Raw genomic sequence first — 12,077 nt, forward strand, 5'->3', positions numbered from 1 at the left:
GACTGATTTTCCCTGCTGGCAGCAGCTGAAACTCCGGCTGAAGCCTCGCTCCCGCTGCTCTGCTGCTGCCCCAGGCGAGGCTCTCAGCGCCAGGGCTGTGCCCACACACGGGGTGGGATCCCAGGGATGTCCTGGCTCAGGGATCCGACCTCAAACAGCATCACTGGGATTGGGGCTGAGCAGGGCCCGCGCTGCGGGATCCCCGAGCCCAGGGCACAGCAGAGCCCGGGGCAGCCCCCGGAGCCGTCCTGGATCCGCTCTGGCAGCTGCTCCCTGCCCAGGAGGAGATTTCCCTGATTTATGTCAGGGGCAGCCGCTGCCCTTTCCTCCGCCGGTTTCCCCCCATTCCTCCCCCCGAGCCCCGCAGTTTCCTCCCGCAGGAGCCGCTGCCCCCAGCCCGGGGCTGCCCCGTGGGAGCCCGTCCGGGCAGTGACACTCAGGGGTTAAAAACTGCCACCACCGTGCACCCCATTGGCCCCGGCATCTGCCGTTTGATTTATGAATGAATTGCACGCTCCCTCCCTGCGTGCTGCTCTCAGATCCCCTTCCCTGAGCTACAAAATAGATCCAGACACCCGCCTGGCCCTACTGAGCGCCGAGCTCCTGAGAGTTTGCGATGAATTTTTAATAGAAAGCTTCCTCTGAGCCTCTGCTCTCACTGCTCTGCTGCCGAAACGAGCGGCTCGGCTGCTAAAAGAGCAGCTCAAACGAATCAAAAACTACAGAGGAGCCTGTAAGGGAAGCAATCCCAGCGAGGAATGATTTAAAGAGCTGCTGACCTCCCCGCGATGCGAACAGTAGCTTTTGAGTGTTTGTAAAGAGGCCCATGCAAATCCTGGGTCTGATACTCTATTAACCTCCTCGGGAGCGCGGGGAGGGCGGTGTTGGGATAATCCCCACGTGTCGACATCTCCTGGTTTGCGGAGGACCAGAGCAGCTGGATCCTGCTGTGTCGGAAAAGCAGAATTCAAATGAAAGCTCCTTCCTCCTCGGGCACAGCTCCGCGGGTCCCGGAGCTCGGCGGTGGCTTTGCTTGGCTGGACACCCCTGCAGAAGCAGCCGCGGGGTTGATTCGCGGGGCTCTGCACCTCGGGAGGTCCCCAGACGCTTTTGGGGTTGTGGGCAGCCTGGTTTGTCGCAGCTCTGCGGTTTGGGTCTCATCTTTGTAGTGCTGCGAGTCAGCAGCTACGTGCAGGGCCCTGCTGTGGGTTTGGGGTGAGGCTGCACCCCGTCCCCCCGAGGGGACAACGGGGCGGGGGGAGGAGGGCAGAGAGCGGGGAGAGGGAGGGTTTGGGGAGGGCAGCAGGACGTGGTGCCCAGCGCAGCTGGGGCTGCAGCTGGCAGGGACTCGGGAGCACTCGGACGGTGCTTGGAGGAATCCAGGTGATGCCTCCAGCGCCCGCGCCAACGGGTGGCTCCCGGTATAAACGGGGATCGGAGAAACGTGTGCGTGGCGGGGCTGTGACACAGGCACAGATAAAGCGGTGAAGGCAGGGAACCACCTCGCTCCTGCAGGGACCCAGCCCCAAATCAGCCCAAGGGTCCCAGCGGGGCTCCCCCTGCCCTCCGCCGCCCCGGGAGGGGGGGACAGGTGACACCGCCAGGGCCGGGTGGGGACAGAGCGGGGGTAGCCCCGGGGATCGGGATGGGGCAAGAGAAGCAGAGGGAAGGGGCAAGAGAAGCAGCGCGGCGGGCAGGGCGGGAAGTCTCGGGATGGTGCGGGGGTGTCAGCATCCCGGGGGTGTCAGCAGCCCGTCCATCCCATCCCGTCCCATCCCGTCCATCCCATCCCGTCCCATCCCATCCCATCCCGTCCCGTCCCGCCCCGGCGGAGCCCCGGTGCCAACCAGCGGCCGCACCGCGGAACTGCAGCCTGGCCCCGCCTGCGCCCCCCGGTCACCGCTCCGTGCCCCGCCGGGGGTACCGGAGGGCACCGGGACGGGCCGTGCCCGCCCCCGGCAAACCCCGGCCCCGCCCGCAGCCCTGCCCCCGCCCCGGGGGTTGTGCGCGTCCCCCCCGCTGGCGAACGGGGGGCGAAAAGTAGAACTGAACGGGCGGCCGCTTTCACCTAAAAAGGGCAGAATTTGAGCGCCGGTAGCGGCGGGGGCCGGCCCGACCCGCGGGGCTGGCGGGCTCGACGGTCCCGGAGGGGATCCCGGTGGTTGCCGCGGTGTAACGGGAGCCGCGGGCCGTGAGTCCCCGCTCCTCGGTTAAAAATAATGTGTATTTATTGGTGTTGTTGCTTATTTCTGGAGGAGCATCGGGAGTTCTGGAGCTTGCAGAGCCCGGCCCGGGCTCGCCCCTCGAGGCACGGCGGCTCGCGGAGGAAAATGGTGCAGCACAGAGTGAAAGGAGGATTTTCTGGTGTTGGGCTTTATTTTGGCTTGGTTTAAGGAAATTTGCGTTCCATACCGGGCAGCGCGGAGCCGGGAACACCGCGGCCTGGCCGGCTCCTCTCGGACGGACAGTGCCGGTCTGCGAACACCGTAGGACCGAGCCGGGCACCGGGAAACACCCGGGGAACAGCGCGGGCACAGCAACCTGCTCCTCCTCTCCCCCGGTTCTGCCCCGGTTCTGCCCCCGCCCGCCCCGCGGTTCGGGGCACACGCGGGGCACAGGGAGCCTCCACCTTCGTTGTGTTTCTTGCCGCAGAACCGGTGGCTTCGCCCGAATTTTCTCGCCAACGATTCCGGCCGGAGCCGCCGGCCCTGCCCGCAGCCGCAGCCCCGGGGGCGCTGCCGGGGGCGCCGGGGGCTGCGGGCGCCCCGAGACCGCCGGCGATGGGGCGGGTCACGATTTTGGGGCGGGCGGAAGGAGGAGGTTTGGGAGCCGCGGTTTTCAGCGCAGCCGACAGGCGAATCCCCCCGCCGGGTTCGCGAGTGCCGGTGCTGCCCGTGGTCCCCGCGGCCGCCGCTGCCGCCGCCCCGGTCCCGCCACCGCGGGGAGGGCGCGGGTGGCGGCGGCCACGGAGCGCGGGGCGGCGGGGCCGGGCTGTGTCCTCAGCCGCTCCGGACGGCCGCGGCTCCGGCCCCAAACCGGCCCCACCGCACCCCAAAACCTCCCCGGCGGCGGCGGCGGCGGCCAGAAACCACCGGAGCCCCGACGTGCGCCCGCCGGGGCGTGTCCCGCCGAGACCACGCCCCTTTCGCCATAACCACACCCACTCATTTACTAACCACGCCCTTTTGGCCATAACCACGCCCTCCGCCCCGCGGAAAGGACCAATGGGCGGGGCCAGGGCCCGCCCCGGGGCTCCCATTGGCGGAGCGGCCCGTCCGTCACGGCCGCCCCGCCCCACCGGGGCCGGCAGTAAATACGGTACCGGGCGGCGCGGTGGGGCCGGCAGCGGGGCTCGGGCTCGGCACCGGGAGCGGCACCGGCACTCGGTACGGAGCGCAGCGCACCCACCGGCGGCGAGCCCCGGAGCCGCGCGGGACCCGATCCCCCGCGCCGCCGTTCCTCCCGCGCCGCCCCGCCGAGGACGGCGCTCCGCCGGCACGGAGCGAGGCAGCGCGGGGCTCGGCCGCCGCCGCCGCCGCCGCCCGCCGAGCCCCGCCGGGTGCCCGCCCGTCCTGCCCGGCTCCCCGCCGCCCGCCGTTGTGATGCGTATTCCCGTAGACCCGAGCACCAGCAGGCGCTTCACTCCCCCGTCCACGGCCTTCCCCTGCGGTAAGATGGGCGAGAACAGCGGGGCGCTGGGGGCCCCGGCACCGGGCGCCCGCGCTCGGCCCGAGGTGCGCTCCGTCGTGGATGTGCTGGCCGACCACGCCGGCGAGCTGGTGCGCACTGACAGCCCCAACTTCTTGTGCTCCGTGCTGCCGTCGCACTGGAGGTGCAACAAGACGCTGCCCGTCGCCTTCAAGGTGAGTCCCGAGCCCCGACGGGACCGAGCTGCGACCCGCTCGCCCTTTTCCCTTTAAATCGCTCCTGACATCACCGCCGAGGGAGCCCGGGTTATTATTTTTAATCAAATAGCCCAGTTTATTATTTTTAATCAAGTCTCCGCATTGCCCCGCGGTCACGGCATCTTAGATATTCCGTACAGTTAGGAGCTCTCAGGCAACTTTGAAGTTTAATGAGATGGAGGTTAATTACCTTCCTGGGAGAGGGAGAGCGAGGCAGGGAAGGGAGATCTAATCTGCGAAAAGTCGAGCGAAGAGCTGAATCCCCGGTGCGGGGCTGCGCTGCCCGGGCTCCCCGGGGCACCCCGGGCTGGGCATCCCCGTTACCCCCGGGCCGGCCGGGGGAAGCCGAAACCGAGCCGGGAGCGGCGAGGGCAGCGGGGCAGGGGGCAGCGCGGTCCGGCGGCCCGGAGGGATGAGGGGGGCTCTAAGCCGGGTTCCCCCGGCTCCGGCGCTGCTCCCCGGGAGGGGTGCGGGCCCTTCCCCGGTGCCGGCGCTTCCCCGGGCCGGACGCGCAGCTCCGGGGCCTCGCCCGCGGCCGCCCCGCGCTCGGCACCGCTTGATTTTGATGCCGAATCCAGCAAAATAAAGGCACAGACTCCTCCGACGGGGCCGAGGGGGGCCTGACCCTCCCTTCATCCCCTCCCCGCGGACCCCCCGTCTGCTTTTAACCCTTTTCGAGCTCATTTCCCCTTCCCCCTCCGATTTTCTCAGCCTCCCTCGGGGGCTCGGGCTGCTTTTGGTTTTGCTTTGGGGTTTTTTTTTGCGTGGGTTTAGGGGGGGGAACCGTAGCGCAGGTTGGCTCCGGTGAAGGTCGATTTGAGCCTGAAATGCTCTGGCCCTGCCCTAGGTCGTAGCGCTCGGAGATGTCCCCGATGGGACCGTGGTCACGGTGATGGCGGGGAACGACGAGAATTACTCGGCGGAGCTGCGCAACGCCTCTGCCGTGATGAAAAACCAAGTAGCGAGATTTAACGACCTCAGATTTGTTGGGAGAAGCGGCAGGGGTAGGTACCGGCCAGGAAATGGTTGGCCTTTTTATTTGGGGTTTTTTTAGGGGGGGGAAAAAAAAAAAAAAAAAGAAAAAGGAAAGAAAAAGGAAAGAAAAATGTTTCTCTCTTTTTTTATTATTTTCTTACTATATTTTTATTTTATTTTTAAATTTTATTTTGTTCGTTTATTTTATTTTTTTTATTGTATATTATCTTTTATTCCAACCGTGGTTTCGTTGCCGGGAGAAGCCCCCCAGCCCCAGAGAGGTTCCCGAGGATGAAAGGGATGCAGGAAGGATGCGGGAGGGATGCGGGAGCAGCCCCGGCCCCGCCGGCAGCTCTGCCTCGCTCCTCTCAGGGCTTCTTCTCCGTCCAGGTGTCGGGAATGGGCGGTGCAGATGAAAAAACAATTTAAAATACAGACATAAATATGTCTAAATATCTATTAATCTATCTAAACACAAATAAGACGGCCCCAGCCCGAACCTTCCTCAATTTCTCCCATCACGCAGGAGGCAGCGGCGGGTGAGCCAACCCCACCTGGCAGCTCGACTTTAAATAGCGAAAATCGAGAGTTTTAAGTGAAATAATAACTCAGAGCTCGGCCTGCAGGGCTGGCACGGGAGGGAGCTGCGGCTGCTCGGGGGGGATTTTGCTCAATTTCCCCCCGCTCGTGGCAGGGAAAAGCAGGACGGCAATTTGCCTTCCCGGCTTTTCCAAACAAATCCGTCCGTGCCAGCCGAGCAGAGGGAAATAAATCCCCTGGAAATGTTAAACACGGAGCCCTGCCTGCCCTGCCTGTACCTGCGTTTCCGAGGGTATAAATAGAATTTCAGCATTTCCTCACCAATGAGCGCTGCAGATCGAAGCCCTCAGTCCTGCGTTTGAGCCCAAATAAGAACTCGATATTTTAATGGCCATATGGCAGCACTTTCTCAAAGGCTTCAAATGTATACACACAGTGTCAGATATATTTTGACTTCTCCGCATTAATTAAAAGCAGTGATGTTAGGAATTATTTGCATGTAATAACTGTTTACTTGTTCCTCTTTATGAAACTTGAATAGTTTACATTCTTTCATACATTTCCTTTTTCCTGTTGGCTCCTTCTCCATGTTGCAGTTTCTTTAAAACTCTCCACTTAACTGGTTGCAGGTTGATGGATGGAAAATGTTTTTCTTTTATGAATTAAGCTTTCATTTCTGTAATCAATTATTCTCTTTTCTTTCTGGTTGGGCTTTTTTTTTTTTTTTTTTTCTTCATCCTCGCACAAATTTCCAAACTGAACGAAACTCAATCTCAGCGTGACTCTTGAATTCATTATTAACTTGCTTCCTCTGCACTCTCAAGCTCGGAATTAGCAGGAGTTGGGTCTCATGAAGCCCTCGGTGAATAAACTCCTTCCCCGGGCAGAGCTGTGGCGGCGCCTCCGCTGCCTCTAACGGGCGCGACTCGGGCGCTAATTATTTTTTTTTTTTTTTTTTTTTTTTACATATTCGTGTGAGGCGAGGCTTTGTCATATTCAGAGAGGATCAACCCCACCGGGGCTCCCTGAGGGCGGCTCCGTGGGGTTTTCTCGCCGTGTCCAGGGTGGATTTCACTCCCCGTGTCAGGCGCTGCTTTCCCGGCACGGGGCTCCTTCAGAGCAATTTGCTGTGAAAAATCGCTCCTATTGAATTTTTATTCCGGGTGTCACACTCGCTCTGCCTCGTTTGGCTCCATCCCCGACAGCCCGGTGCTGCTTTCATTTATTCTGGCAGAAATTTGGAGTCGCTGTGGAATATTTCCCTGTGTGTGTGTACAAATGTTTGTGTAAATCCGAAGCGAGGACGTGTGGATCCGTAAACACGGATCCTGCTCCAGCCCTGCCGTGTGCCCGAGCTGCAGGAGCCTGGAAAAGCCCGGCAGCCAGGCTCTCCTTGGGAAAACACCACTTGAACCGGGCCGGATTTGGGTATTTTTAGTAAAAAAGTGTCAGGGATTATTCCCTGGTGCTGTGAGCTGGGAAGAACCGCTCCTAACTCCCCCCCAAAAATAAATTCCCATCTCCATGTACAAGGCAAAGATGGAAAAAAAAATCAGATTTTTTTACTCAGATTGAGCTGTATAAAATGAAAATTATCCCCACTGCATCCCTGCCCGTTCTCCCGGCTGGAATCTCCCCCCGAGCATCCCCGGGAGCCGGCGGGGCTCCCAAAGCCGCCCCGGAGCCGCGATCCAGCCCCGTGTCCGCTCTGCCGGGGCACGGTGGGGATGAGAAACCCCGGCCCGGCTTCCTGAGAAGGCGGGAAATGACTCAAAGTGATGCTGGGGCAGAATCATCATTTTCGGTTCAGGGCAGGGTTCCTGAGAGAGGCAGAACCGGCCCAGGCTGGGTTTGTGTCTGCAGCGAGGGACTTCGGGGCAGGGAGGTTGTTTCACGTGGAGAATAAAAAATTCAAGATTATAATAATAATAATAAAAAAATCAATCACTATTAATGCAGTATAAACAGGAGCGCGGAGGTGCCGGGCTCAGCTCTGGGGTTCTGTGCCTCACAGCCGGGTTTTGCCACATGCTGCCTGCATTTATTTAGGGAATTCGAAGGGCTTCAAATTTGCTCCTGCAAATTCCCTAAATAATTGCTCCTCATCCTCCTCACCCCGTGCTCTGGCTCTGTGAAGGTTTTCCCCCCAAACCCTCGGTGCTGGTTGTTTTTTATGGGATCCTCCGGGGATCTGCTCTGCGGGCTCATCCCTATCCCTGCAGGTTGGTAGCAGGGGCTGCATCCTCCGGGATTCAGAATGAAATAATTCTATTTTTTTTTTTTTTTTGCCCTCCCAAACGCTCCTCTCTGTGCAGAAAATGAGCTGACGGTTTGTGCATTGTTCATTCCTGGTTTGAAAGCCGAGGTGAGGTGGGGATTGCTGTCGGCTTTAGAACCCGCGTTCCCTCCTTTCCGTGCTCCATGGAGCAACTCTCCCACCCGGGATAATTCCAGGATGTTCTCCGGGAGAGAAAATTTCATTTTTTCGGTTTATTCCTTTTCCCCCTCCTAGCTGGATAAATCCTGTTTGGTTTTGCTGTGGATATTCTCAGGTCCGACCCCGCAGAGAGACGATGGTCGGGATCTGAACACCCCTGATTGCTTCAGGGGAAAAGGGAAAGGAGGTGGCTCCTGCTGCTTCTATCTGCGGAATAGAGGCTGGAGGAGCAGAAATCCATCCCAGCGAGGTTTATACCTGATACCCTGCCGGGGTTCAGACCTCTGATACCTCGGGGATCCCGCAGGGATTGCTGCTGGGGCTCGGTCAGAGTGGTTTGTGCAGCCTCTTTCCTCCAGCCGAGGGTTTCCTGAATTTGGGGAGCCCGAGGGAGAGCTGAGGCCTTTCCTGGGGGGTTTCTGTTCTCCCACAGCCAGGCTGGGACAGGGGGCTGGGGTGAGGCTGCCCAGGCTGCAGGAGGTGCAGAGTTTGGGGTCAGGGTGGGCCCAGGGCTGGTGATCTCCTCTGTGATGATAAAGGCAATTTCAGGCTGTGGATGGAAACTTGTTCTGCTGGGGCAAGGGGAGCTCTCCTTGCAAAATTTGGCTCACAAGAGCTTTTCAATCCTTCATTCCTTTTTTTTTTTTTTTTAATAAAAGGTGGCAGGTTGGTGCTTCAAAAGCACCTCTGAAACCCTCCCCGAAGGTACCCAAACCCTTTCCCAGGTTCCTGCTCTGTGGGCAGGGCTGCAGAGGGGACAGTCCCTGCCGAGCTCTCTGTCTGCTGGCCAGAGCTGGCCGGGTTCAGTTCCCATTTTGCAGTTCCCAGTTTTTGGCCCTCCCGCGGGTTCCCTCGTGGCCGAGGCCGAGCACAGCTCCCTCCGAGAGGGAACAAGCACAGGGACCAAGCTCTGGCTTGGTAATCCCAGCTCCATCCCGAGGGCACCGGGCCCAGCTGCCCCTGAGGGGATCCCGCACCCAGCGCTGATCCAGGGTCACCGCGGAAAAGGGGAAGAGTCCGAGAGGGAAATCCCCCGGAGGCTGCCCTGGATGGGCCAGGGCAGGGGGACGAGTGACTTTTCCGAGCGGCTCCAGGGCTGCGTGTGCCGCAGCCCCCGCTGGGCTCTGTCTGGGCAATCACGGCTCGTTAAAGGCAACGAAGTGTGCGGGATTCCTGTCCCAGCCCGCTCCCGCAGCAGCCTCTCTCTCCCACAGGAGCTGAACCCATGTGGGATCCTCACTTCTGTTTGGTTTTTCTCCCTCCCTCCCACCCTCCTTAGGGAAAAGCTTCACCCTGACCATCACGGTGTTCACCAACCCCACCCAAGTGGCCACGTACCACCGAGCCATCAAAGTGACCGTGGACGGACCCCGGGAGCCCCGCAGTAAGTGAAGGGCTGGTGAGGGGCTGGTTTGGGGTCTGGCAGCGCTGATAATTGTGGGGAGGGGGTTCAGGGTCCGAGCTCTCCGTGCCTGAGGGGTGCAGGACACGGAGCTGGCACATGTTGCTCAGGGATGGCGTTGGGGTGGCACCTCTGGCTGCTCGGATGTTCCCGTGTGTCCCTCCCTCCCTGCTGGCCTCCTGCTCCATATCCCATCATGGAGGGATGGTTTATAGCTCCCTAACCCATCTTGGAGGGATAATTTCACAGCTCCAGGTTGGGATGTTGGGAAAACTCTTTGGGCTTCGATGGCAAAAGCAGGAAGGGCCCAGCCTGGCGCTGCACAGGGGGATTGGGGGGTTATGAAACCAGAAATCTGTGCTCGGCTTCGGAGGCTGATTACTGGCTGATTAAACTAAAAGTGCTGCAGGTTCCCTGGGCGCTGAGGCGGTGTCTGCCCTGGCACAGAGCTCCGTCCCCTCGGCTTCGCGGTGGTTTCGCTTTCGGGCTGTCAAAGGCTGGGGCTGGCAGCGCCCGGGGGCTGAGCCTGGAGAAACCAGAGACTGTGCGACCGCAGAAGCGTCTCTGTTGTGCTGGGGAGGCTCTCCCGGGGGCAGGATGGTGCCTCGTGGTTCAGGGAGGCTCCGGGAGCTGCCCTGCCCGGGCTGCCTTTCGGCTCAGGCTGCTCGGAGCTGCCCTCGGTGTCCCAGCAGCGCAGGGACGCTCTCAGGAGCTGCTGCCCGCGGAGTTCCCTCTGCCCCGAGGATGATTTGCCCTGTGGGATCCCCCGGTGTGCTGGGATCCTGTCCCTGGGGGCTCCATCTCCCGCTTTGCCTTCCTGCTCGCCCAGCAGCACCCCGGCACTATAAAGCTGAGTTTGTTCCCTTTGCGTGTCAGGCTGTGGTGCCTGCAGCCAGGGGAAGAAGTTTGATCCCTCAAAAAAACGCCTCCAAAAACATTTTCTGTTGATGCTGTCGCTGGGCCATCGGTGCCCCTTGATGTCAGGCCAGGTGGAGGCCGTTCCCTCGGCCAGGGGGGTTTATTTGCATCGGGCTTTGGAGGATTTTCCCCCCTCATTGATTTGATTTTGGAGCCTGTCGAGGATGGATTTAGAAGCTGGAATGCAGGAAATCCAACGCTGCTGTTGTGTTTTTTTTTTGAAGCCAGAACCATCAGGCAGGTCCCTGGTGTGGGGCACCTGTGGGTCGTGGTGGGTGCTGGGGCTGAGCCCCAGGGCTGGGCAGGGAATTTCACAACTCTGCCAGGAGTGTCAGGAATAGAAACCAACCCTCCTGACTGCTGGCTCAGCCCCTTATCAGCTGCATCAGATCGCCTTTCTAATAATAATAATAATAATCATCATCATCATCATCCTCACCATCAGGAATACATAAATAATAATACAAGGTGAGATAGTTGCTACTCTTGGAGCTCGGTTTGGCCTCCCTGACAGCCAAACCCAGGTGAATCACACCCGTTCCTCCTGAATTTCAGCATTTCACCCCAGAGCTCCCCATCCCTCATTTCAGTTTTCTGATATGGAGGCCATGGCAGTTGGGGGATGGAGCAGCTTGTCCTGGCTCTGCTGTGGGGTGCCCTCCCCGGGACACAGCCCAGCTGCAAGGGCAGTGCTTTTCTGGGGGTTTCTTTTTATTTTTGTGATGATTTCTGGACCTCAGATTGTGCTGGAAGCGTTGGCTCCTTGAGGAGATCTGTGTGGGGTTTATTTGCTGCTTGTGCCCTTGCCTGGTGTGGGCCCTAGAGGTTGATCTCTCCCCCATTCCTGCACCCCCCCAACCCATCAATTGCTGATAGAAAAGGTTTGGACCCAAATTGTGGCTACTTTGGAGTTTTTTTCAGGGAACCATAGATTTGTTGGTCATGTTTTGGCTCCCAGTTTGATGCTGGGGCTTGAACTCATGGTTGATGAGTTTCCAATGGGAAAAAAGAAATAAAATTAATTCCTTTCTTGCCATACTTTTAAATGAAGACAACAATTTCAAAAAACAATGAAAAAACACCTTTCTCCCCTCCCTGCTCTGCAGAATCCCTGGGTGTGGAAACAGCAGCTGTAAAGTGATCCTGGAAAGCTGAGGTGCTTTTCCTGGTTCACCTGCCACTGGGTGGCTCCCGGGCACAGCACCCTGGCAGTGCCAGCACTGGCATTTGGGGCTGGCACAGCCCTGGGGATCCCCACCTTGGGCCAAACACCGAGGCTGGGGCTGCTCTGCCTTGTTTGGCTGTGGGAGGTGAGAGCTGCCGGCAGGAATTGCAATTTTTATTTTTATATATTTATATTATATATACTTTTTAACATATATATGTTAATGTCTGTGTGTATATATGTGGAGGCATAAAAATGACGTGGAATTTTTTTCCCTTTTTGGCTTCAAGAGATGGGCCACGGTGTGTGCTGGCTGCTGGTGTGAGGATCAGCCCTGGCCAGGGCTGGAGGCTGATGTGGGGCTGGTGGAGAGGACAAAACCCATCCTTAATGTGGGAAGAATTGGCCATTTGTCTTGATACCCTGGGAAAGGCCCGGGCAGCATCTTCTCAGCTGCAGCAGAATCCCTCCAGCCAACGTCCTTGTGGGCTTTGGGGCCAGGGCTGTGGCTGGGCTCCACCTCTGGGCATCCCATTCATCTTCCAGCCCTGGCCATGGCTTTATCTGAGCCCTTGAGCGAGGCTTTCAACTCAGGCTGTGCCCAGAGCCGGCTCCTGAGGGCTCTGGCAGCGAGGGGGGATGGCTGGGGAGCGCAGGGCGGGGGGCAGAGCCCTGCCAGGGCAGGGGGAGCAGGAGGAGGCTCCTTGGGGTGACACCAGTGCTGCCTTCCCTGGA

The 12,077-nt window shown here is 59.3% G+C and overlaps 1 protein-coding gene across 1 annotated transcript in view; it reads left to right on the forward strand.

The window, feature by feature from the left end:
- Positions 1–3,590: 3,590 nt before the first annotated feature.
- RUNX3 (RUNX family transcription factor 3) overlaps positions 3,591–12,077 on the forward strand; it is a 33,432-nt gene continuing 24,945 nt past the window's right edge. The window contains exons 1-3 of the mRNA XM_030964620.1: positions 3,591–3,863; positions 4,753–4,909; positions 9,137–9,241. Coding sequence (XP_030820480.1) covers positions 3,603–3,863; positions 4,753–4,909; positions 9,137–9,241 — 523 coding nt within the window. The 5' untranslated portion in view covers positions 3,591–3,602. The remainder of the gene's footprint in view (positions 3,864–4,752; positions 4,910–9,136; positions 9,242–12,077) is intronic.

This window comes from Camarhynchus parvulus, chromosome 23, assembly GCF_901933205.1.
Source record: "Camarhynchus parvulus chromosome 23, STF_HiC, whole genome shotgun sequence".
Taxonomy (NCBI): domain Eukaryota; kingdom Metazoa; phylum Chordata; class Aves; order Passeriformes; family Thraupidae; genus Camarhynchus; species Camarhynchus parvulus.